The following is a 27,393-nucleotide window of genomic DNA, read 5'->3' as shown; positions in this document are numbered from 1 at the left end:
CTTAGAGGGTTGTGAATCTTTGGAATTCTCTACCCCAGAGGGCTATGGATGCTGAGTCGACGGGTATATTCAAGGCTGGGATAGATAGATTTTTGGACTCTAGGGGAATCAAGGGATATGGGGATTGGGCGGGAAAGTGGAGTTGAGGTCGAAGATCAGCCATGATCTGATTGAATGGCGGAGCAGGCTTGAGGGGCCGAATGGCCTACTCCTGCTCCGATTTCTTATGTTCTGTTCTGGTTGCCTTCCACATCCCACTGGCCCTGATCTACCTCCGTTGATACAATTTGATTTTTCTATTGGTGGTCACAGTGATCAATGATGGTGCTGAAAGCTTTGAATCGTCACTGCTCCAGGCACATGAAGCTAGAAAATGTTTCAAGTGCTTTATGCAAACCTTTAGGAAACCGGGGCGGGGGTTGGGGGCTTTGAACAATCACATACAAAATAACTGATGATCCTCAGTTTCTCCAGCCATTCCTCTTAACTCAATTCTTTGACGCCAGGGGTCAGCCTTGCTGCTCTTCTGCACTCTGCCTCTGGCAGTTCTCAATGTGTGGTCTCACCAGAACACTACTGTTTTTGCATGTCATCCTTTGCCTTGTACAGTACTGATCTAGCAACGCAATTCAGCATTTTATTTGCTTTGTTTGTTGCTGTTACATCGTGATTTGACAAGTGTCAAATCTCTGCCATTCCCAGATCCATTTTAGCTTCAGTTTTACCTATTTTTGATACAAAATATATCCATATTGTAATTTTCTCCCCTTCCTTCCTTTCCTGAAGGTGCTGACTCTCTTGCTTGTGATGCAATTGCCTTATTGCTGGCCACACTCTGGTATCTCACTTGTGTTGACATTCTTCACATGCTGGCTATTCCAACTTGTAAAGCATCACAGCTGAGCCCAATTTTGCCCTCTCCTAATGTTCACACATGCACTCTTTCTAGCAGTGGGTCACTGGATAATGATGAGGAGCAGGATTCCTAGCTGATTTTTCCTCTCCATAGCCCCATGGCCACTGGGATCAATTGTTGTGTCTGAATTGTTGCTGCTGTTCATTTCTTTACATCCAGCATGCCCAAAAGTTGTCTTATGTGAAGGTTTATTTTCAGGACTAGTTGCAGCCACTTTTTGAGATAAGAGGATGTTTCCTGGTGTGAATACATTAGGTAGCGTTATTTGAGCATTCCTGTCACAATATTTATAGAATTGTCAGGGTTTGAAAACAAAATAGGGAATAAGATTGAAGCGATGATGGGTTTTATTTAATTTAAAGGATTATACTGAGATTCCCATATTTAGGATTTGACATGGATGTGGACAGTTGACCTGTTTGAGTTGTAGTGCTCAGCTATGTCCTGTAACTTTGAAAGCGGTTTTCAGTTTATTTACATATTTGTGATGGAGGTCCATTTGTGATGGCAAATGAGCCCGCACCATTCATATTAGAGAGATCAAAAATAACAGGGAAATGTGAGGAGTGGCATTCATAATCAGTAAGAGTACGAAAGATTGCAAACACTTGACTATCTCGGTTCCTGTATTAGAATAGGACTTTTTTTTTTGTGTATTTTAGTTGTTTTTAATGTTCATTTTTTTAGAGCCAGGCTCAACTGCTGGCCTGAGGCCACAACCTAATTGAACTCGAGCCTCTGTTCCTTTTGGCTGTGATGACAGCAACTCTCTTCGTTTCTTAATTTTTTTTCTGGGCGACAGGAAGGGTTTGCATTTTCAAAACTTTTCACGCTGTTTTTTAAAAATCTTTTCCGGGCATTGTTTCCTTGCTGTTTCTATCTCGGTTCCTGTATTATAATAGGACATTTTTTTTAAAAAGGGGCTGTAAAACAATCACTATCTGATTTGGAACTGAATACTGCTCAGGAATGTGATGAAAGGGTGAAATGAATTCGATTAAAAACAGCGAGGGAAACTCTTTTGTTGTATACACAATGATTGGCTGTAACAAGCTTTGCAAAAAAAAAATCTTGATTGTTCTGTAAGTTTTCCGTTTGCTGCTCTATGTTGTCCAAATTGAAAGACCAGAGTCGCACAGTCCAATGTTCCTGCATTATTTCGCTGCTTTAATATTACTGCCTATGGCCAGCGGCTGAACAGCAATCTCCTTTACTTCTAACTGTTGGGTCATACATCTCCTGTTGGACACCTCACCAGTAGAATACAGTAGCCATTAGGGCGTGGAGTTCATGAAACCACATCGAGACCGTGCAAAAGTCATTGGCATGTAGGGTTTGACTGGGTGAGTAAGCTCCAGGACAGGCATCGAGGAGCAGGCTGGAGTCTTGTGGGAATCTGCTGCAGTGCCACTGAAAACAGGCCAAACGCCAGAGAATTATAGTGGTGAGTGTTAAGTACAAGTGTAGGTATCGGCACGAAGCATCACTTGAGTTGTCATCTGAAATTTTCTTGCTCAGTTATTTCTCAATTGAATATTTTAAATACCTGTTTTTAAAAAAATATTCGAACCCATTAATTTTGATGTAAATTAGAAATTGTTCAAAGTCAAAGAAGCATTTTTGATAAAATTATTTCAGGTAAATAATTTTAAGTTAAATCCAGTGTTATCATTAGGATGTCTGTGAAAGTAAAGGTGGACATTTTTTGTACTACTTTTTTTGAATTGTGGAAAACATCCAGCAGAACAGTTATACATTTTGTACTATTAAACTTGGGTTGTATCCGGAGGGAGCATTTTGAGCTGTACAGTAGAAAGGTGAAGTACTTACAAGTGTTTACAAGTATATCACTGGTGGAGTTAGTGGCGGGATCAATTTGAAGTGATAAATTAAGTGTATCACACAAGAATGTTGTACAACATTAAAGTTAAGTATAAGTTAAGTTATTAGCTTAAGTGTGATTTCTTTTCATCCGCTTTAGTATATTGGTACTAAAACATTTGCATTTATGTAGTATCCTAACATCTTTCAGAAATGTCTCCAAGTGCTTCATTTACAGTGAATTACTTTTAAATACAATGACTGATGTGGGCAACATGGCAGCCAAGTGTGCAGAGCTGGCACTGTTCATATTAGAGTGATCAAAAATCATGGAGAAATGTAAGGAGTGACAACAATAATAATAAGAGTATAAAAGATTGTCAGTCAGGTCCACCTGAGAGCACAATATTCAGTTCACCATTCCTGCAAACCATGTTTTTGTGCATTTTTTTAATGCTTGTAGTGTGCAATAGTTTTTATTTCCAGTACAAAAGAACAGTATTTTCTGGCCTATACTGTTCTTTGATTCTTTTCAGAATCAAAAGAGCAGCATAGCCAGAAATTACTGTTGGTGATAATTGATAATAGCTGACGAATGCTATTCAAATAACTTTCTTCTGTCTGCTATTATAATGAAACATATTAATCCATTTAGTTTAAGTAGATTAACCTTTCTGTCAAAATAGTAAAATCTGGAAATAAAAAACTGGTATCAGTAAAAGTGACCACAAAACTGTCAGATTCTCGTAAAAACCCCAACTGGTTCACAAATGTCCTTTAGGGAAGGAAACCTGCCATCCTTGCCTGGTCTGGCCTAAAAAAAATGCAAAAGTGGAGACCACAATAAAGGTGTGGGACTGGAAATTTGCCAATTTCAGTGGGTGGTAGGGCACCTGTCTCCGATTAATTGGCTGGGAAAAAATGGTAGATTAAACAGTGGACCAGTAGTGAGAGATATTTAAATACCAGATGGATAAATTACAGGTTAAAGATATGCTGACTTTACCCATAGAATAGTTAGAATATGGAACTCGCTACCATATGGAGTGGTGAGGTGAATAGCATAAATACGTTTAAGGGGAAGCTCGATCAGTACATGAGGGAGAAAGGAACAGAAGGATATGTCGATAGGGTGAGATGAAGTAGGGTGGGAGGAAGCTTGTGTGGTGCACAAACAATGGCACAGTCTAGATGGGCCGAATGGCTTGTTTCTGTGCTGTAAATTCTATGTATATGTTACTGCAGTCCCACATCAATGTGGTTGACTCTTAACTGCTATCTGAAGTGGACTAGAAAGCCATTCAGTTGTATCAAACTGCTCAGCAGTTCAAGAAGACGACCAACTTCCACCTTCTCAGGGCAACTAGGGATGTCTTTGTCAGCGACAGCCACACCCTGAGAATGAGGAAAAAAAGTAGACCAAGGAATGTTATACAAGTATGTTAAACGTTCATCCACTGTTATTACCAACTGCAATGTCTAGCCTTATGTTAGAAAATGCTTGAAATGCGCAGGAGGTTAATCCCCTAAAAGAAGAAAAAAATGGGTTGATGTTTGGATGTGACTTTTCATCAGAACTCTGTTCTCAGATTTCGCTTCAGTGATACTGACTTGCCCTAATCTCTGCTGAAATTACTTAAAAATAAAAATGGTTTAGTTAAATCGTTAAATCAGAATGGCCTCAATTCCTGTAATCCCATGCCTGCCTCTTTCTTGGCTGCCAAGGGGTGAGAGATGAGGACAGATGCGATAGTGAGCCAGTTCTGTCTTGTGACTGTAGGTTGCACTGGTGATTGGGATTATTGTAGGTGGGTGTTGCAAAAGATTTCAGTTCACAGATTAACGTGATATATCTGGGGTCAGATTTACTAGGTCCTATAAAGTTGTACTGAAGTCTCTACAGCTAATTTTATTTTCTTATTTCAAGTATCCCTTCTAGGAGAAACTTTGAAAGGCATAATCACAGTAGGCTCCAAAATGCTAGAAACTGAACCAAATGAAGTATCAAGATCAAAATTTTCTGGAGCTAACTGCAGGTTCCATCCCCCCACTTAAAATGTAACCCTCATGCTTTCAGCACTTGCCTCTCCCTGTAGTAAGTTCTAAATCCACCACTGCTGCAAGCTACAATTTTGTGTTCTTTAGATTTTTATTACTGCTGTTGAGAGCAATGAATAGTGGGACTACCTGCAACTTATGACAAGACCATGTCCCATTGCAAGTTCCGTCTAATTTCTCATTTTCACAAATTATATGGCCTCTAGGGCTATTTTTGGTCTGTTAACTCTTTTGGGGGCTGTCAGTCAATTTTCTAGATTGGTATGTATGAATTAATGTAACAGTGAGGAATACTTTGCTGGCTGGGGCTTTTTAAATTTGGATTTTTATCCTTTAATTCTCTTTCTCTCACACTCCTTTCTTGCACAGGAGAGTCTGGCAGTGACCGCCTCCCACACATGTAACAAATTATTGGTAAATATATTGGCCCGAAATGACTTTGTAGCTTTTGTTCCTTTCTCTCCTTCTCTCCTGAAGGTGCTGACTAGCACTTGGTCTGGTTCCATGGATGCTGAAGATACCTGACTCTAGTAGCTCCTCTTGATTTGTGAGCCCAGTCCAGAGGATATTCAATAATACGGGGAGCATCACAGCTAAGCATTAGTGTACATGCATCTCCCACATTGGTCTGCAGTACAAATCTTGGCTGATTTCATCTTCATTCTCTTCCCCCCAACCCCCCCCCCCCCCCCATGCTTCCACCAAGCCCAGGGGCACTGAGACTAAATTGTAGTAGCCCTCCCTGCCACCCCGGCTGACATCAACAAACGCAGCACAGACCAGGGATTGAATGTGGTAACCTGGTCTGTGTGGTTCAGTACTACAGCACAATGCATTTACCCACTCAATTATCAATGTTTCCTAACTTCTATTTTATTGACTTCTCTCCCCATGCTAGCTGTGGTTGACTGCCTTGCTTCCATTCACTTTTTAATTTTGGGTATTGGGAGTTCTCTCTGAAGGGAATCATGTGTGTAACGCTTCTTCCCCACATTTGTGGCAGTTTCAGTGCCTCAACTAACTCCATCTGTGTGCCATCTTTGTTGATGCAATTTTTGAGTTGGTCTTAACATCAGGCACCCAGGTTCCCTGTATTGGCTGCCTGATGGACAGATCAGCTCTCTGCCCTTGCCTCCCTCCCTCCTCATTATGTGCCTTTTTGCCGTGGGTTTAGCTTTTCTCTGCCTGACACAGTGCGATTTCCAGCATGTCCTCACAGTACTAAGCTGTTGTTGATGCACTATTTACTCAAAGTAAAAAAATAATTTGGAGGGGATAAAAACTTGGTTGACATGAAATCCCGTGTCAGATCTCCCCTGATGCCTCAATAGGTTTATCCACTGGGTAGCTGAGTCATGAAGAACAGGAAGGTCACTGGTCTGATCCTTTGTCTGTGCTGAGTTAGCTGATCTTGGCCAGGTTTGTAGTAGAGTTACAGTACTACACTTAGTCTCAGCAACTTTGGGTTAGAGAGAAGAAAATAAACCAGGGTTCATGTTCCTCATCACTGTCTGATGATGCCTGCTGGAAAATGCACGTGTGTATGCGGGAAGATTTTTTGAGAACAAGATTAAGATCTGTTGTAATGCCCTTTGCAGTTGAATAGCCCTCTGTAAAGGCTTAGTGAACAATGACCACATGGACAAGTTACCAAAGAGCAACTGGTGCCCACGAAATCATGCATCAGAAAGGAGTCGACACCTTTCAGGAGGAGAGGAGAAAATTGCCAAGATAAAAAAGATTGGATACTTTTGGGAATAGGGAGAAATCCCATGTCAAATCAGATTTTTTATAAAAGTTAAACGATTCACAAGTAGCACTGATTAAATCAACAGAATCTGTTTTCTCTGTTCAAAATGTAAACTGTATGGCAAAAATTTCTGTGCACACTCCCTGAGGGAGTTTAAAAATGCTTGTTATGCCGCTATTTCAATGTTGATCACAAAAAAAACAATGTGTTTCTTCTTTTTATGGACAGGAGAATTGCAGGAAATAGTTTGAGTTGGGCAGTTGAAATATCCTGTGTTTAAAATTTGAAAGAGGCAGAAAACTGCAGTGTTTTCTTAAGCTTTGCATTCACATCGAACTTCCAAACACACATAATCTCTCCCCCACCTTAAAGAAGGGGTTTTGCTTTCAGGATCCCTTTTAAAAAGCAAACCACTGTAGTGAATTATAAATAATTTTCTTTTTTTTTAATTGTTAAACTATTTTAGTTTTAAGTGAGTACTGATGAATGCATGGGGGAATTTGCCTGAAAGGATTCCCATGTGGGATCTTGTGAAGGAGTTGAGTTAACCCGAGCACGTGATAATATCTGCGGTATAACCAATACTACTGATAATATAGCCCTGTCATGCAGGGCACTTTTATATTTGGTATTTCTGTAGTTCAGGTTACGGGATAGTCGTGCTCATTGCATTAGCTCCCCACATCTAGATTCATAAAACCAGTTTCCTTAGGCTAACTGCAGAATTGTTGTCCATGAAAATGTGGCTCTATTATTCTGGTGTTGGGATAAGAAAGTAAATTTTAGCAATGTAAACGCACTGAGGTGTCACATGGGTAATGCTCTCCTGCAACCTGACCCAGAGCAGTACCAAATATAAAAATACTTTCCCTAACTCTTCTCAGCCAGCACTCTGTGTTACTGAGTGTATATCTACTGATGTTATTCCAGCTCCCTCACACTATTGGTCTCAGTAACCACTCTCACCCAGTACCCTGTGTTACTGACTACTTGGGTGCGCAGCCAAAGGCAAATGCCCAGTTCTCCCTCAATGGGGTGCGTTCCATAGCATGAAGGAACTGAGGCTCTGTGAACCGACTGGATTGTAGACCCATGAAAATGTGGTTGTACAAATCTTCCAGCAGACTAAGGGTATAGTTTCTATGAAATAGAAAGAGAGAATTGATCCTTAGTTGCATACCAGCAGAGCTCAACAGCACTTCGAGAGACTGGCTCCTACTGCCTGAAAATGGGCGAGAGGCTCTTCTGAGATTGTGCAAAATTAGAAATGACCTTGTTTCTCTATGTATAATCCAGCTTCCTTGCACAGCCAGGCTCAGTACCTCCTTCCAGCCAGCACCATGTTTTACACAGAATTATTTCTCACTCGCTATTACTACATCCCAATGTACCTGGCTGCTGTCATGATTTTTTTTTAACATAAAGGGCTTTTGGGTGCTAATTCTCTCATTATTTTGTTATTAAGTCAAAAGTAGTCATGGTACATGTTGTAGCATTGTTTGCTTCTGTACACCTACTTAAGAATATTGTTAAAGATATACAGATGATCAAATAGTTCAATGTACTGTAATCCTTGATGAGAACCAATGCTTCTCATGTCACCTTGTGTGAGACATATATGCTGCTTTCTTTTGGGAAGGGGAAAGAAGGAAGAAAAATGCAGCAAATCTGCAACCATTCTGAAGCCAGCAAAAATAAAATGCTTACAAATAGGGCAACGAGCATGTAGGTTGAGGGATTACATGTCTGAACTTTATCATTTATGTTCTTATCTGAAGATGCTTGTTTTTGGACATTACTTGTAGAGATTAAATATTTTACTTGTAACCCTTGTAGATAATGTATGATCTGGAATGAACTGCTTGAAAGGGTGGTGGAAGCAGATTCAGTGATAACTTTCAAAAGGGAATTGGATCAATATTTGAAGGGGAAAAATTTGCAGGGCTATGGGGAAAGGGCAGGCGAATGAGACAAATTGGAAAGTGCTTTCAAAGAGCCAGCACAGGCATGATGGGCTGAATGGCCTCCTTCTGTGCTGCAACATTCTATGATTTACTGAATGCACCTGTACTGATGCTAATTCAGCTCCCTCATATTATGAGCTCTGAACTTTGAGGAAATGTTAATCGAAAAAAAGTGGAACCGATTGCAGACCATTTAAACATATCAAAGTTTGTTTATTTTTCAGAGTAATATACATCAAATTATGTGACATTTTTAAACCAAGATGAGTGAGTCTCGCTGCAAATGATTGACACCTTTTTTAATAGTGATCTGATGATAATACATCTCTTTAAAAGGGACTACCAATGGAGGAAAGTGCAAGGTTCTGAGACTGGCGACTTAGAACTCTGTTCTGTGATCCTGTAAACAATGACACCAGTAGAATTCTGAAGGAGTGGTTGAGCTCCAGGTGCCACAGCTTCTACATTGTGCTGGTCTCTTTTTTATTTTGCATTGCAGAATCTTTGCGTATTTTCTGGAAGCATGCCGAATTATTTATTAAAGTCTTTTGACTTGACAGCTGCAAAAGACCTGCATCTCATTGCTGAACTCCCGTTATGGGGCAGGTGTTGGCCTTGTTTCCACCTGCAGCTGTCAGCCTGGACTCTTCAGTCTGAACTGTATCTAACAAGGCTGGCAAACTGCTCTGAAGGGAAACGGCTCTGATGTACTAATTCTTGGCAATTGAGTAGAATTGGGGACTGACTTTAAAATGCCAGTTGGTGTTTCTTTGAGCAGTACAGGACGCAAGTGCTTTACTGAAGGAATAGTCGGGATTTGTTATTGCTAAAAGGTTACCATCTTCATGAATAAAATGTGTAGTAAGCTTTTTTTTTAAAAGAGAGAAGATTTGCATACCATTTTTATCAGGGTGGTGCCATATGTGAGAGGGATAATTATGCATTTCTGTCGGATTTCCAACACTACATTCAGTGCTTCCAAATGCAAAAGGGTTTGACAAATTACTTTTTCATTCAAAGACAGTGCCCTTTTTATCTGGCACAGGCGTGGCTAGTGCAGAGAGGGATTTTCTTTGTTTCGAGAGGAGGAGAAATTGCACTGAAATACAAAAGATATGAAACATTAAGAACAGGAGCTCCACCAATGATTTGATGGGTAGATGCAGTACTGAGCCATACAGATCCATACAGATCACAAAATTCTTAGGGTTGAGGAGATAGCTGATCTCAGCCAGGGTGACAATTGTATCCTACAATTAGCTTCAGTCTCCATGATCATTGTCCATAGTGACCATTGTTGGAAAGTGTTCGTCAGTGAGGGGAGATGCTTCCCATGCTAGAAAAGCCCACTAACATTCATGCTAGATGCTCACACGTGAAGGATGGCATCTGGGTGAGGTACTAGAGTATTGGCAATGTCTGTGGAACTGTACCACAGTGAGAATCACCACTTTCAAGAAAGAAGAGAGAAAATTGGGGAGGCTGTGGAAATTGCAATGGGTCAAATAGCACCCAAAGGGTTAGTCAAGAAAACTACTGAAATACACTTTGAATGTAGCTTTAAGGTATATCAATCCTATCAAAATACCTGTCTGTTTTGCATGCCCAAATGAATTTGCATTTATGTAGCGCTTTTCATGTCTTCAGGACGTCCCAAAGTGCTTCACAGCTAACTTAAGTACTTTTGAAGTGTAGTCATTGTTTTACAGACCGATAAGGTCTACAAACAGCAATAAGATAAGTGACCATTTACCACACAGAATTAAGCATTTCATTACCTTGCATCTGCAGCTCACATTTTGTATGTTTTCTTCTTTCAGGAGGAATGGGCCAGGGATAAGACCTTACACATGGCACCTGGCCAAGTTATCCGAGGCACAGCCTGAGGCCACTATGATGCACTATTCGTCAGGGTCTCTTAGTCTGTCGTGGCACTCAGGATATGACTCCAGGTGAGTCCCTGTACTGTTACTGTAAGTGGCAACTAGCATTGCTAATGAGACAGGAAGGAGGCGTGTGAAAGAAAACAGTTAAGCTTGCCCAAATGGCTCGGTTGGTAAATATACAAAGTGTGGTACTAAGCCATACAGACAAGAAAGCCTCCATTTCAAATCCTGGTCTGAGTCAGCTAATCCAAGCTTGCAGGACTACAAGTGGCCTCAGTGCCCCTGGGATAGGGAAGGGAAAATCAATCAGGACTTTTGTTCCTGATTTGATTCCCAGTGACTCCTGCTGGAAACTGCTCGTGTGGATGTTGGTTTAGGACTGGATTAAACTCAACTGGCGCCCTCCACTCACATGAAGAATGGTCACTTGGGTGAGGTACCAGTGGGTAGCCAGTGCTCATAGAACCAAACCCCAGCATGAGACATCTGCTACAGGAGAGAAAATGGGGGCAAATATTAAAACAAGTCAAGAATATAGTCATGCTGACTATGCAGCATGAGTTTCCTGCATTCTGTTCTTTTGTTTAGATGTTTATGGCTTGCTGCTGTTTGTCACTACTGCTGATCTGACAGGAATCATTGTATTTGTCTTAGTTACAGTGGGGCCCTGTCACGTGCAATAAGTCAGGCTGGTCGGAATGCTGAATGAGACTAGTGTCAGCTGACTTCTAAACTTCATTAAACCCCACTCCTATTAAGCATTTTGATTTTACAACCTTTTTCATGCTAATTTAAAAAAAATATATATGTTGGGTTTCATTATTTAACGTCAAGATACTGTTGTCATTCTGTGAAGGGAAAATACCTAGAGACACAGTTCCTTTAAGAAATTTATGTCTTTTGTGGTGAGGTGTATAAAAAGGCCTTATTTCTAGGTCTTATCTTTACTTCTTTTTCTTCTGTGGCTGGCAACCGATCTTTCTCTTGTCTCTCACAACAGTGGATGTACGAACATATAAACATACAAAAAGACAGATAGGAAAAGACCAGCTGGTCTAACAAGCTTTTCTCAAACAGTCATGATGGAACTAAGCATCATGACTCCCAGCATACCCTCCCACATGTAGTCATGTAATCTCCTGGAAGAGACAAAAAAAAGATTTTTAAAAACCCTAGACTAAATTAGGGAGAAAAAAAAATCTGAGAAATTCATCTCTGGCTCCCAAAATTGATCAAAATGAGTTCCAGAAGATCACCGTGATAAATACAATAAAGTATAAACCCAATGTCCCATCTACCTTTTGTGTGTGGTGATATTATCCACAGCAAGGAATTTACTGACAGTACATAATATGCCCAGGTGTAGTAAGCTGTACCACTTGTAGCCATAGAACAGAAAATGGTGGTACAGGCACCCAAAATGGGGCAGTTACAAATTGCTGGCCCAAACATGTTGCAGAGAAAAATTAGATTTCCGTGTCATTTTAAAGTTTATCTACGTTCTCTTGTGTCTTCCAGTGACTTTCCTATACAGTGGGATCAACTAGCTCTCCATCGTAGCTCAGATCAGAGGAGCTCTTTTGGAAGTATGGACAGCCTTGACCAACCCAGCCAAAGCTGTGACCAAAGCACGTGTCCTAACAAAAGGGACTCTGCCTACAGCTCATTTTCCGCAAGCTCTAACGCCTCTGATTACACTCTGTCATCGTCGGTGAAGACTGATGAGTCTGCCTCCATGGACAGCATACTACATGGCTTGGGGCCATGGCTGCCAGGCAGGTATGGAGACGCTCAAAGTGGAAGTGAAGGTGGGGAACGGCCAGTTGAAGAACAGCTTTGTTCACACTGTGGGAAGGGGTCATCTGAAAGTGACAACAGGCTGCCATCCCACATACATGAAGAAAGTGCTGCAAATTCAACCAAATCAGCCCCTCCCCCACCACCTGTTCGCAGGGAAAGTTTTGTGGCAACTAAAGTTCGCTCTGCATCTCTCTGCGTGACAAATTCTGAAGCATTTACTGCGACAAACCTGTTGCTTCATCCTGGAAGGTGGACTTCTGAAACCTTGTTATCTACGAGAGACAAAGATTCTGAGGGAGAATATTATACCTGTGTTCCTAAGTGCTCTACAAGCACTGCCGAGCACTCTGTTAACCCAGCATCCAGCCATTGTCCAATAGAGTGTTGCTGCTTGTTAAGATCACAGCCAAGGCATTATTGTCATTCTCACAGGCATGGTGAAGAAATTATTTCACATGAAAATACAACGTTCCCGAGAAAATCCAGTCGCTGTTTGATGGGGCAGTTGGATTTAAGCAATATGATTGATCCGTCCTTTGTTGCCAGTCAATACCTGAGCCTAAATCGAGCGGAGCAGAATGAAAGAATGCCTCTGCATTTGAAAGGATTTTCTGCACATAGGCACAGTGCACCTGAGAAGTTGTTGTCGGCGCAATTGCATTCACTAATGATTTCAGACTGTGGCAAAAGTGGTGTGGGGTTGCAGTATGATCAGGAAAGTCATGAATGGGCCAACTGTGTACCAATACCTCAGCAGGGATATCAGTCCAATATAGGACATTCTCAGAAAGATTTAAACAAAGTTGATTCTTCATTTGAAAAGCAGATGAATGAGAACTCCTCGAGTCCTGAATCTATACCAAAGGGGAAGCAACCAGACATTGAAGAAGCCACCTGTGGTCACTGTTTAGATAGTCAGCTCCATTCTTCCCCTTGCAAAGGTGAGCCTAGTACTACAAGTTGCAGGAGTGCATCTGTTGAAACTACAGCCCAGCAGCAAAGCATGCAGATGCCTCAAGTACCACCAGATCAAATGAGTGAGATTGCAAGCACGTCCTCACATGGCCATACTTTGGAAGACGAGACAGATTTGGAAGAAGCCAAGAATGAAATTGGCAGAAATGACCGGGTATCAGCTAGTAGAGCAGCCAGAATGCGGCGCAAAAGTGACCGCTTTGCCACAAATTTGCGTAATGAGATACAAATGAAGAAAGCTCAGCTGCAGAACAGGAGTGCCGCTGCACTGCTACAAATGGAAGAAGCTTCAGAAGAAATGAGTGACTCGAGAGAGAAGCCATCCAGTTTCTACATTTGCACTACTGGTGAGTCTTATGCCAGTGGCACAGCAGAAGAAACTCCAGACACAAAAACACAGACCACAGATCCCAATAAAACCCTGGACTACACGGCAGAGGATCATGAACCAGGAAGTATGTATTTATATCCATTGGCCAGCAACTCCCATATTTCACCAGACAGATGCAAAACAGGACCTGGTTCATTATCCCAAAATTTTGATGAGCAGAAGACTGCTCAGGAAGCCTGTGGAACTGGCCAATGGAGATGGACACCAGAGGATAAGCTAGGGTCTCAAAGTAAGGTGAAAAAGGAAGGTGGGTCCGATGAGATGCAACCTTGTGCAACGGCAGTGCCACAGGAACCAGATACCTCCCCACTGGTGTCGTTTGCAGAGAGGAGAAAATTCTTTGAAGAGACCAGTAAAAATTTCTCAGGGTCTGATTCTTGCAATTTTGTAGGACTTCAGAGTAAATCAAGTACCATAGGAAAATCTAAAGGCCAGAGCTTCTGTACTAAGTTACATGCCCTTCCAAGTGACCATCTGAGGCAATCTGCTGATGAAATCTCCCAACACTCCACAGGTAGAGTCAGTCAACACTCTGGGCAATATCCTGCTTGTTCATCTAGAGATTTGGAGCATACAATACACCACAGACCAGGAGAGGAGCTATATGAGCAGGAATGTAAATGTGAAAATGTAGAGCCCCTCAAACCAAATAAATCAAGCACTTTGAAGGAGCATTGCGTCTCACATGATCAGGTGCAACACCCTGACCCAGGTCCAGCACTACATTATCAGTATTTCCATACAGATAACAGTCACCTGGAAGAACCTCATCCCACCACAAGATCCAACCAGTTGCAGTCCTCTTTATCTGAGGTAGGTCATGTCTAAGTTAACGACTCATTTTGATTTGTCCCATTTTGTTGCAAGTTCATTCCCCTAATAAGTCAACCTGCCTGTGCTAACTTTATCAACAACGACTTAGAGATGCCAAAAAGCATTCAGAAGAGGCATACTGATCCATATTTTTCTCTCTCATGAGAAGCACCCTCTCGTGCTCACTGCCTCACCCCTTTCTGCAGCCTGATTGAGATCAGGGCTGATTGAGTGGGAAACTGGGTATGAACAAGGAACAAGGTGCACTAGTGTAAATAAGATTTACCATAGCTAACTGGTTGACATGGCTGTTCTATTTTTAACTGCTCTACCTGTTGTACAGCTGGTATAAAAAGGCAGCACCCTGACTATCAACTGATGTAATCTTTACTAAATAGTAATAGAACTTGGAACACGACAAAGCCAACAACATAACAAACATGAGACAGTCACATTCTGTTTTGTTGAAGGACTTTCAGTCTTTAATGTGATACTCAGTTCTTGGTGTTATTGGTGGGACCTGTAGTCTCTCACTGTATCAAAAAAAACAAGTTTATGGGAGGGGTGTGTGTGCCTGTGTTTACCCATGCTTTCAAACGGCTTTTGTGCCATCAATGAATTCCCAATCTATTAGGTTCTATGTTATCCACTGTAGCTACACTGTTATATCCTAATAATATATCCAAGATCTATTCAATCTTGAATAGATTCCTGATCAAAGGGTGCTGAGTACAGGTGCTCCTAAAACTCACCAGTACCATTCAGATGCCATAATGCCAGAAATTGGCTGTTTAATTGGTTTTTTTTTGTAGAAGAGCAAACCCAATTTTTGTAAGGTTGAAGAGCAGCTTGCATTTCTTTCACCTTGCATAAATAGCAAGGTCCATACCAGCATTTTTTAGCTTATAATTTTCTCCCTTCCTCCTCCATGTCCTCTGGCACATTGCTGGTGGCTCCATCCTGTGTCAGTCTAAACATAATTTGGATATTTGACCATGGAAGGGCATTACAGCCAAGCCTGAATTGGTCCTCACCCAACATCCACATGTGTACTTTTCACCAGGGGTCACTGGACAGCAGTCAGGAAAAGGAGTCTTAACTCTTTACTTTTTCCCCCCCCTCCCAAGGTTCTGGGTCCTGATGTCAATGCAGTGCCCCCACTTCTACCAAGACTGGGATCAGCACAGACCAGGGTTCACACCAGCTCCTTATGAGGCAACATACTTACTCACTGAGCCATTGGAGACTCGCATATTCTTTTCTCTGAGCCTCTAGATTGCCCTTGTGAAACCAACCTAAACAGTTTCTTGAATCAATTGTTTTTTCTATGAATTAACTCTATTGGTGCAGTTCATAGTACTTTTCATCAATTAGGTTTTGTGTTGGTAAAATTTATTAGGAATTGAATTGTGCTCTTTTTCTCCCCCCACCCCCCCCCCCCCCCACTCCTTTTTTTTCTGCCTTTCCCTATCACTCTATGTTTCCTGAAGGTCATCTGCTGGTTAACCATTTGTTAGTTATAGTTCTACCGGCACTAATGCAGGCTAATACCTCAGCTAAGTGGTCATTCTTCGCGTGTGAGCATGAAGAGTGAGTGTCAGCAGTCTAGTAAAGCCTGGGATGGGTAGTCGTCATAGCTTTGATCCCATTTTCCTCCAGTGTCCGGGAAAATTTACTTTCCAGCAAAGATGGGTGGATAGTGATCAGGAACAGGAATAGGAACCCTGCCTGATTTATTCCTCCATAATAGAGGTGCTGAGGGTGTGTGTAGCATTTTTACCCCTGTTTCGGCTGATATCGGCTAACTTGATGCAAACCAGGATTGAAACTGGGACCTTGTGAAACGAGTCTGGCTCAGCTAAATATTTTTGTATAACAAAGCTGCAGTGATGCCTCAGACGGGTTGCCTCGGACGGGACGCCTCAGTCAGCCTTGCCCTAAATTCCTCTCCCTCCTCGCTGGACTCCTTGATCTATGTTGGCTACAAAGCCCACCACTCCTGATGGTGAGCTCTTGGATTAGGTTGACCCTAGAGAATCATACATGCTGAATCAAAATGGCTGAGTGTGATCTCGCTTCCTATACAAATATCTTTTTAGATCATAGTGACGTCTTTCTGTGTACACTTCGTTCTTTCAACATTGTGTCTGAATTTGAATCATTTCCTTCTCTAGAAGTAGCTCTCAAACAGGGGAATTTTATGGGAGTTACTATTTATTTTGGGGCCCAAAGGAAGTATAATACACAAAGGAAGCCATGACTGAGTCATGTAGGGGGACACTGAAGGTATGGCAATGAATTGCATGGATGGTAACAGAGACAGCAATGGGTTACAAGACAGTAATTCAGTTGAACATATCGATAGTGTGTAGTCGTGCATTAAATTACCGCCTTAAAGTTTCCGCAAGATAACTCTATGTAATACAGCCCTAGCTTCCCTTGCGATGTCATTCATCTGCATCATACTTTCTGAACTGCATCCACTGCATAATGATGAAAATGTTCTTTTGCCTCCCTCCCTCCTCAGTTTTCTCTCTTGATGGTGCTGACTTTTGCTGAGGTATAGATCCACATGTACCAGCAGCTCTGGCACTTCCAGCTGTGGTCATTCTTCATACGTGAGCCGGGATAGCTTATTTGACCATAGACTGAGTCACATCTGAGTCCAATTTTATCCCCTCTAGAAGTTTCTAGCAAGGATAACAACAAGTAGCTTGGCTAATTTTTATCCCTCCATTCTCTAGCATAGGGACATTAAGACTATTTGTAGTGCCACTACTGCTTATCTTAGCTCAGACTGGGCAAAGAAGCTGGGACCTTGCTGATATGATTCATTTATTAAGTGGGCCATTAGGGATGCAGTGTTCTGTTTCCAATTAAATTATAGATGTGAAATTGAAGGTATTAATTCAGCCTGCATGTTTATTTTGGGGAAGGTTATTAGTGAAGGTATTTTTCTGTCTACCTTGGTTTCTCGGTGATGTGTCACTTGTCAAAAGGGAAGCAATGTCCTACCAGCTTCCCCAGTGCTCTCCGAAAGGGTTAGATACATAGAAGTTAGAATACTTAAACAGACCCTTCGGCCCAACCAGACCATGTCGACGTTTACCTTCCACACGAGCAAACAGTTCTAATCACATTTATCCACCTTGTTCCCATATCTCTTCAATCATTTTCTTTCATCCAGCTATCCAATTTATTCTTGAATGTTGACATAGTTTCTGTCGCAATCATTAACCCTGGAAGTGAATTCCACATGCTCACAATGTTCTGTGCAAAGAGGTCTCTCCTGCATTCTGTTCTAAATCTCTTACATTTAATCGTATCTATGGCCACTTGACCATAGTTCTTGACCACTCAACTACTGGAACTAGTCTGCTTCTGTCTACCCAACACATCTTTACATAATTTTAAACACTTCTATCATCATCCTGTAATCTGTGTTGTTCCAAAGAAAAATAACCTAATTTTTTAAGTCTTCCTTCACATTTGTATTTCCTCACTTCAGGCAGCATCCTAGTAAATTTGCATGGTACCCTTTCTAAAGCCTCAATCACCTGGAAGGTGAGAGCCTGGTCTTGGGTTTGCTTCCTGTTGATTTATCTTTGCCCCTTGCTTAGAACCTCTCTGTCCACAACTCAACAATCATTTATACGAAAGTTCTATGAAATGATGCTCCAGTGATATGTGCAGATTCTTGAGGTCAACATCGCCTGAATCTTATAATTTTTGAACTTCTTAGTGAATAAATGCACTCGGTCTGTGTGACTCAGCACCACACTAGGGATGTACCAGGTTTGATCCTTGGTTTCTCCATCCAAGACTAGACGAGAAGATCAACAGGGGTTCCCACTTCTAATAGAAATGCAGTGATGCCTGCATAAATGTGCAGGTGTTTGCATGTTGTGTGAAGATGGGCTCAGCTCTGATAAGTTTCCCCCCCTCCCTCATAATTTAATAGCCTGCTGACACTTCTGGCTCACACAAGAAGAAAGTGCATTCTGTTTCGGCATGAGTGGACTGCCTGTGCCTGTGGAATTGTTCCCCAGCATCAGGAAAGGGAAAACTGTACCACATTTATTGCTTGTTATTTTTTATCTACTTCCTAAAAAAAAAATTGTCATTGTGTATCAGATTTAGCGGAGATAGCGTGAGATGGATGAAACTGTAATGAAGAATTTGAATAAGATGAAGAGAGCTATGGGATGGGTATCTGGCATTGAGAGATTTTTCAACAGTTGAATAAGGGAAAATGTACTGCACACCACTCATCAAATTAATAGACTATATTTGTAGTACAGTTCACCCTCCTGGGTCTGTATCGCAGTGCTGTTTTTTTTCAGATTCCACATACTCTGCCCAGTCATTGTGATAATATATTTACTTTAGTTGCTAATTAAAGGAACTGTCTCCGCTCTAGCCAGCAAAAGTAAAGCCAAGACATTGCTGATGTGTTTTCCAACTGTGCTGTAAATAGGGCTGCGGATGTTTCTCTGTACTAACTGGCACTATTCTTTGCAGGGATGTCCGGTGGAAAAACTGGATCAGGCCGAGATAATAAACAGGAAGTTTACTCCAACAGAAAGGTAAGAGCTTAGTGATTCATTCCATGGAACTCCTTCTTCCTTCCCTGCCCACCACTCAGTTTAACATGACAAATTATACATTTAAGTTTTGTATGTGTGATGTTAGATTTTCAGGAGTATTCCTGATTAAGGAATGTCCCCCACCCCAAGACTCATTACAGTCTTAGCTTAATAACAGAATAGATTCTTCGGCGCATGGTCTCCTGCCAGTTTATAAGTCCCCACCATCACAGACCCTGCTGTTCCCAGTGACCTGGGGAGGCCTGGAACTCCAAATGTAACGTATGCTGATAGGAAGCAATTAGTCAACTGATGTAGATCCTGAACTGTCTGCCTAACTCGGGAGCTTGTAATATAGGCCACTTATTGCCTATCTCCTCTTCATCTACGGCCTTTGGTAGATGTGCTGCTCCATGGGAGTAGACTTCCATTCGCAGCATTGGGATGTCGGCAAAGCTCAGATTGGGTGAAGTTCTCTAACAAAGCAGTAATATTAGAAAACTGACCCAGCATTCATAGGGCAAGTAAAAAAAGCTCTATTTAAACATAGTTTAATGGAGCTACCACTCCTCCGGTTTCTTTTCTCCCCTTTCTCTCTGGGAAAGTGCTCTACTCAGTATCTGGCCAGCCTCCTTTTAAATCAGTAGCTGTTTTTATGGGGAACTGTGGGTGCAGACTTGCATCCATCACTTTGTTTCAGCGCTGAGTGTGTCGTGAACAAAACTCTGTTCAGTATTACGGCCTAGCTTCATAGGTCTATCTTTAGTAAACATACTATAACCTCTCATTTCTGTGATGCCAGTAATGTCTGTATTTTCATGAGTTCCATAATACAACAAATAGCACAGTTCATTCCAATGCCCCAAGAATTCCTCTTAAAAAGTACTTAGGCTTACCTTTCAACAGCTCCTCACCCATATTTGAACCTTGTATCAGTTACATTTCTCTATTTACCCCAATTATTATGTCTTTTCTCTTCAACAAAAAAAAGGAGTTCATCTACATTTACAAGTCTTGCAGCCCCTCCCTCACTAAATCTAATTGAAGGATTTCTTAGTTACTGTTTCCATGCTGTGAGTCAACAGCTTAGGCACATATCTACCCCCTTTACAAAAGCTCCTCGAATATTTATAACAATTATTGTCTCCAGTAGACACCATTTTAGTTACAACTATATGGAAGCTGATTGTGCAGCTCATTCTCTCTGTGTCTACACACTGCACTGGCAGCAGTCCAGATAGCATGGGCTTGCAAATATTATCACCTTCACTGTCCTCACCATCCCATTATATTTCTGCTTTAGTTGCATTAACTTTCTGATCTTGAGAAAATACATCCCTCTGTGTAATGTCACTCTTGATTTGAGGCACTCCGCCATTGTCACTTCCATAAACCATTAAATAAATTCTGAGTCGGCACAATTGTTGTTTCCATTTCTCAATGCTTCACCTTGAAGAATACAAAATAATTTGCCAACATTTTTCTAATCCACCAGTCCCTGATGTGCCGTCCATTTGTTTAAAAAAAAAGAAATGCATTTCTAAAGTGACTTATCACATCATTGAAATGTCTCAAACCGCTTCATACAATGAATTACTTTTGAACCATGTCTTATGTCTCATTGTCTCACTTTAATTTGAATGTTTCTATTCATCCAAGGAGCTCCAGCCCTTCCTTAGTATTTATTGAATTGTCAGCTTGGATTAGGTGCTCAAGTCCTCATGGGATCTTAAGCCCACAACCTTTTGACTGAGAGGCAAGAGTACTACTGCCTGAGCCAATCTGACACCTGTACACCAAATCTTTGATTAGAGTTTAAATTCATTTTTATGTTGTGCTTTCCAGCTTGACTGACCAACACAGATTTAGTGGGTGGCTATAAGGAATGCCATGCAAAATATCCTGGAATTAGTTTTTTTAAATTTAAAAACTCTTGTTTAAAAAAATATTCTAGCAGAAATGTATTAAACAGAGCACAAGCTGAGAGCAGTAACTTAAGAAAAATTAAAATACTTCTGTCTCAACAATTTGAGGATCAGCACTCCCATGTGATTTGGTGCAGCCATAAAGTGCCAATATATACCAGACACACACATTGTGTATAACTTTGCTGTTTACTATTGTAAAAACTGAATGGGCTTCATTTTAGCACCCGCTATCAGGTGCGTTCCTGGCGGGGGGGGGGGGGGGCTCCGAAAATCGGGGAATCCCGGAGCTGGTCCGGAGCCCACTTCCGGGTTCCCCACAGATGCGCCGACGTGCGCGCGCAGCCCCCGCATGTGGGAATCCTGCAGGCAATTAAAGCCAGCGGGATGCCACTTAAAAGTATTTACATAGGTATTTCAGGTCATTAACTGACCTGATTAAGTGAATATGTAAGGAGGGGTGGGATTTTATAGACAACTGGGACTGTTTCCCTTACTGGGGGAAACACTCCCAGTTGAAATGGACGTGTTGCAGCTGCAAAGGTCCATTTGACAGGTCGGGGAGGAGACCCTCACTCATTGCAGGAGGCCACTCTGTCACTTGGGACAAAGTTTGGCCTCCACCGCCCTCCTCCTGACAAGAAAATTCACCAACTTGCACACTTACCCCGGGGTCCAGAGACATGTACCTACCTTGCGGACCCCCTCAGATGTACATCTTCCGGATGGGGGCCGCTATAGCTGCAGTCGTGACCTCCTCGGAGGGCGAACAGCATCACCGGCCACGCCGTCCACCTCTGACACGTGGAGCTCCACAACAGAGTGCTGTGACACATCCACCTGCACAGCAGGAGGGAGGGCTACCGCAGAGAGAGATGCGTCGCAGAAGGCACTACCCTCGTCACAGGGTCCACAGACCGAGGCTCAGCTTCCTGGACCTCTCTGAGCAGCAGTGCACACGGAGGCTCAGAATCACTCGACATTTAGTCGTGGACATCTGCAGCCTCCTTCATGCCGAGCTGCTCCAGGTTGGCCCGAGCACCATCTTCTTACCTGTCGCTGTCAAAGTCACCACTGCCCTCAACAACTTCTCCTCCGCATCCTTCCAGGGTGCCACCGGGGACATCGCCGACATCTGCACAAAAGAGCCCTGCAAATACACCTACACCCACTCTGCAGTGACACAATGGGTGTCATCAGTTGTGGGTCTTCATTGTGATCCTCAGGAAAGGGCATTATTGCACAAACCAGACAAGATTCGCAAAGACGTGGCAGTAGTGGTGCCAATATAATATGTAATGTGAGTTGGTCAGAAATTCAATATAAGTAAAAACCATGACAAACCCTCAAACACCCTTGTGCATCCCCTTCATGCTCACAACACATTTGCCTTACGCTGCCTACTGCACGTATGTGATGCATGCCCTGTGGCTGCAGCACAGGTAGTGGCAGGTTGAGTGAGGCTGACTGTGAAAGAGATGCACGAGAGGGTGAGTATGAGATAGAGCCATGAGATTGTATGAGGATTGGGTTGAGTGGTAGTGGTGGGATGAGTACTGGCGAGGTGAGTAAGTGCAGGTAAGATGAGGATGAGCTTTGAGTGGGTGTGAGGAGTGATGTGATAGAGTAGTGTTGGCAGTTTAGAAGGAGATGTGGGTTGGGGGCGGTGATGTGGCAGATGGAGTGTAGGGGAATGAGTAACTGTACTCACTTTGGCTGACCTACTTAGGTCATTGGAGCGCCTCCTGCACTATATGCAGGTAGGCGATATGTTGGTGGTGCAGGTGACCTCCTCTGCCACCTCGAGCCAGGCCTTCCTGGTGGCAGAGGCAGGCCGCTTCCTCCCGCCCGCCGGGGGGAAGATCTCTGTCCTCCCCCTCCTCCTCACCCCATCTAATGATACCTGGAGTGAGGCATCATTAAACTGGGAGCAGCCTTCCCCCTGGGCTGCTCCATGCTGTAATTTTTCCTATTTGTTGCAGCATCAGTCAGTGGAGGACTGCCCCTTTAAATAGAGCTCCTCCAGCTGACAGATCAGCAGTGGGGAACCTGGAAGACCAGGTAAGTGGATCCAATTAGGCTGCGATCGCGCGGGGGGCAGACTAATTTCATCGGGGGCATTACCCACGCGCCCAATAGCCCCCCCCCCCCCCCCCCGGCCGCGAACCCGCAGCCCTGGTAACATCGAGCCCAATGTCTCCACATATTCTATCTCCCCTTCTCAGATGACAGTCCTTCTAGCCACAGCCCCCCCACCAATCTTCTACAGTCTTAATTATGCCCCTGCATCCAACCATTCTGAAAGGCTGCCCAGCATGCCACAAAGACCATGACTGACCTGGCTATCCCTGCAGACCCAGATGTGTTTGGCCAATCCATTAGAGAGCAAATGGATCCCTGAAGCACATAGATTAGCACAACTCTCTATACCAGCTGCAGGAAAATTAATTCCCCCCACTGTTCTGCAGAGCAGATCTATCTACATCCCCCTTACCAACCAAGTGGATGAAGCATCTCCTGCAATTGGAGAAATACTAGGTAGCCTGGGGCTCCATTCACCCCATTCCCTAAATCATCTTCCAGGAGCCAACTAGTGCAGCAGGGTAGATAATTTTTTTAAAAAAAACTACCTCCAAGACCAGGTAAAGACAGCAACTCCAACCAACAGGATCTTTAGTGACAGTAATAGGACTTCTTTGTCCCCCTCCCCTGCCCAACCAAACCTTGGGGACTAAGACAAAACAAATTGCTTCAACATTGAATTAGAAATTGCTCCCGACATGGAGAGAGCATTCCAACAAACTACATGCATGCAAGTTCATTTCAATCAAAGCATACAACGGCTTCACAAAATATATATTTTATGTAACTCTTTAATTTTATTTAATACATTATTTTTTTAAATGTTTGGTGTCTTTCAGAGAGATGAAGACACTGAGTGTGAGCAATGTACAAGAAGTACTTCCTGAAATGAAGTCAAAAGAAAGCCTCAAGGATGAGTGGGACAAGCTGGTGAGGAAACCAAGACAGGAAACGTCTGCTTGGGAGAGACCCAGCATAGCTACTGCACTGCCGGTGAATTACTCTGAGTATCCCCCACAGTACCCACAGAGAGAGGGGATTACCTGTACATGTTCCACACGCCATGTTAGTTGTGGATCACTGGATGTATCGAACAAATTGGAAAAAGGGAAGGTTGCCCCACACGCTTCAGAAATGAATAGACATGAGGATTCATCCACTGACAAAAAGAAGAAAGGGTCTCCACCACAAAGACCACCACCACCAGATTGGGAGAAGTATAGGTTGCAGAAACTGTCTCAACATGAATTAGCAGATTTGGAAAAGTATCGGTCCCGGAAACCGTCTCAACATGAATTGCCGGATTTGGAAAAGTACCAGTCCTGGAAACTGTCTCAACAAGAATTGCCGGATTTGGAAAAATACCAATCCCAGAAACTGTCTCATCACAAATTGCCGGATTCAGACAAGTACCAGTTCCAGAAACTGCCTCAACACGAATTGATGGATTTGGAAAAGTACCAGTTCCAGAAACTATACCAACATGAATTGCCGGATTTGGAAAGGTACCAGTTCCGGAAACTGTCTCGACATGAATTGCTGGATTTGGAAAAGTACCAGTCCCAGAAACCGCCTCAACATGAATTACCAGATTCAGACAAATATCAGTCCCGGAAAATGTCTCAACACGAATTGTCGGATTTGGAAAAGTACCAGTCCTGGAAACTGTCTCAACACGATTTACCAGATTTGGAAAAGTACCAGTCCCGGAAACTGTCTCAACACGATTTACCAGATTTGGAAAAGTACCAGTCCCGGAAACTCTCTCAACGTGAATTGCCGGATTTGGAAAAGTACCAGGCCCTGAAATTGTCTCAACGTGAATTGCCAGATTCAGACAAGTACCAGTCCTGGAAACCGCCTCAACATGAATTGCCGGATCTGCAAAAGTACCAATTCCGAAAACTGTCTCAACACGAATTGCCAGATTTGCAAAAGTACCAGTTTCGGAAATTGTCTCTAAACGAATTACCAGATTTGGAAAAGCACCAGTCCTGGAATCGGTCTCGAGATGAATTGTTGGATTTGGATAAATATTGGTCACGGAGAGGCACTCAGTATGAATTAGATCCCGTGGTGATTTCTCAGCCCACATTAGTGGGCCGGAAAAGGTCAGAACAGATCTCTGATAGGGAAACCTGGGTTTATTCAGATCTGTCTCCACGTGCTGGGTCTGCTGTGGATACTGCAACACGATATTCTTATCCATCACAACTGTGTGCTGAGTACTCAATGGGCCTTGAATACGGGTATCCAGGATCCAATTTCATTGATCCAAGATGCTTAGTATCCTCCTCTGTAGTTCCTGTTTCAGGTGAACGCATGATCTCTTCATTGTATAATTATAAATCACAGAGACCAACGATGAAATTGGTAACGCCTATGGAGAGCGATGTTGCACCAAGGTAATTGTATAAAAACTAATGTTGAACATTACTGAGAGTCAGTTTGAAACTGCAGTGAAAGATTTGGCCCAAAATTAGAATATGACCTTACATTTGGGCTCTGTAACATTTCACTGGTAGAAGGGTAAGCCGAGTACTCGTGGGCAGGATATTTACTGCCTGACCTCTGCTAATTTTACTCTTAAACTCACTTCTTTGAGCCTGGAGTGATTTATGCTCATATATACAGTACAGTAATTACCCCCTACCTATAAGAAGTTTTACCCTCCACTGTCCAACTCTGTTCAGTGGCAAGGCTGAAATTGGGAATTTGCTGCATGTGGGTCGTGGCACAATCCTGATTCCTGTTACTACCTCCATAAGGAGAGATTTTTTTTTTCACTTGCTTTATGAACCCATAGGTTAATTGTCTTGCAGCTCCACCGGTTTCTCTAACAATTCACAACTGAACTGTATAACATTAAGAGGGGCCTAGAAAGAGTGGATAGGAAGGACCTGTTTCCCTTGGCAGAGAGATCAATAACCAGGGAGCATACATTCAAAGTAATTGGTAGAAGGATTAGAGGGGAGTTGAAACATTTTTTCACCCAGAGGGTGGTGGGGGTCTGGAACTCACTGTCTGAAAGGGTGGTAGAGGCAGAAACTCTTATCACATTTTAAAAAGTACTCAGATATGCACTTGAAGTGCCATAACCTACGAGGCTACGGACCAAGAACTGGATAGCTCTTTTTTGGCTGGCACAGACACGATGGGCCGAATGGCCTCCTGTGCTGTAAATTTCTATGATTCTATGAACTCTTTTTAGATACAGCTACCTACTGAAAGCTAAGTATAGTTTTACGCTAATGGGCCTAAGGTACTTTCCTGTTGCAGAACCTGAATGGATATCCAAATTTTGGCATTCATTTCCAGTGAAATTCAGACAGTGAGACCTTTCTCAATTGGTTTAGGTCTCTGGTCCTTTGGGACAACAGTTGCATTGCCACAGTTGATCTCAGTGCCCCGGGCTAGAAAGAGGGAAAAAAGCCAGATTCCTACTTCGGATTGTGACACCTGCTGGAAAGTATTCATGTATAGATGTCTGGTTTAAAAACAAGGCCAAGTTTGGGAAAAACAGCCACTTGGGCAATGTGCCAGGACCTATTTAACCATAACTCACCAGGAGCCAGCTTCAGGTGGGGAGAAAATGGATAGAAAAAATGGAGCATGTACTTCTACTTTAAAAGGATGCTTCCTTGTTGAGTAGAGAATGCTATTTATCAGGATATGGCAACCCAGCTCCTATGATTTTTACTTCTTGTTGCCAATTGGCTTGGACCTGGACAATCAATGGAATGTGGAAAGGACTCGAGTGTTCCAAAAACAGCAGCTTTTAATGTGTAACTCAGAACCTCTGACCTCTGTTTGTGTGGAGGAACAGTCCCATTGTGTGTGTTTGTAATGTGCAGTTCTATTCCCAGACACTGCTCGTAAAATTAAAGCACAGTTTTGAAGAACATGCAGAATATGAGGCACATTTAGGGGCTGTTCTTTACTAGATTTAAGGCCTTTTTTAACCCATTTGGGGCCTTTTATAATGAATTTAGGAGGGATTTTCCTTTTTTTAAAAAAGTTTTCTCTTCTTTCCTAAAGGCACTGACTGTTGCTGGGGTGGTTTCACAGGTGCCAGCTGTGCTGTGGCACCTCATGCAAATGGCCATTATTTATTTGTGAGCCTTATGCAGAGTGTAGTCATGCATGGGTGACATAATTGCTGAACTTAATCCTGTCCACACATACACTTTCTAGCAGGAGTCAGCAATTAGGAGTGAAACACAAACTGGCTATTTCCCCCTTGTTTTTCCTACTCCCACGGATGCTGAGGCCAAACGTAGCTTCCAACAGCTTCCCTAGCAGAGATTAGCTAACTCAGGGGCTTTTATGGTCTGTTTGGCTCAGTGCCACACCACATGTGCATTGACTCATTCTGAGCTATCGAGAGACCTGAATTATATTGTTTTCAAATGATGCTGTGAAATAG

General features: G+C 42.6%; 1 protein-coding gene and 1 long non-coding RNA gene across 3 annotated transcripts in view; one reads left to right on the top strand and one right to left on the bottom strand.

Annotated features, from left to right (window-relative positions):
• LOC137332968 (protein Shroom4-like) overlaps nt 1-27,393 on the top strand; it is a 96,065-nt gene that overhangs the window by 47,576 nt on the left and 21,096 nt on the right. For both annotated transcript variants that reach the window (XM_067997016.1, XM_067997015.1), the window contains exons 3-6: nt 10,330-10,461; nt 11,914-14,374; nt 18,896-18,960; nt 23,807-25,372. In XM_067997016.1, the coding sequence (XP_067853117.1) occupies nt 10,330-10,461; nt 11,914-14,374; nt 18,896-18,960; nt 23,807-25,372 (4,224 nt within the window). The remainder of the gene's footprint in view (nt 1-10,329; nt 10,462-11,913; nt 14,375-18,895; nt 18,961-23,806; nt 25,373-27,393) is intronic.
• Nucleotides 8,736-27,393, bottom strand: part of LOC137332970 (uncharacterized) — a 50,567-nt gene continuing 31,909 nt past the window's right edge. The window contains exon 4 of the long non-coding RNA XR_010965769.1: nt 8,736-9,608. This is a non-coding gene — a long non-coding RNA (uncharacterized lncRNA). The remainder of the gene's footprint in view (nt 9,609-27,393) is intronic.

Source organism: Heptranchias perlo, chromosome 15 (assembly GCF_035084215.1).
Source record: "Heptranchias perlo isolate sHepPer1 chromosome 15, sHepPer1.hap1, whole genome shotgun sequence".
Taxonomy (NCBI): Eukaryota; Metazoa; Chordata; class Chondrichthyes; order Hexanchiformes; family Hexanchidae; genus Heptranchias; species Heptranchias perlo.
This window is presented reverse-complemented; position numbering and strand designations above follow the sequence as displayed.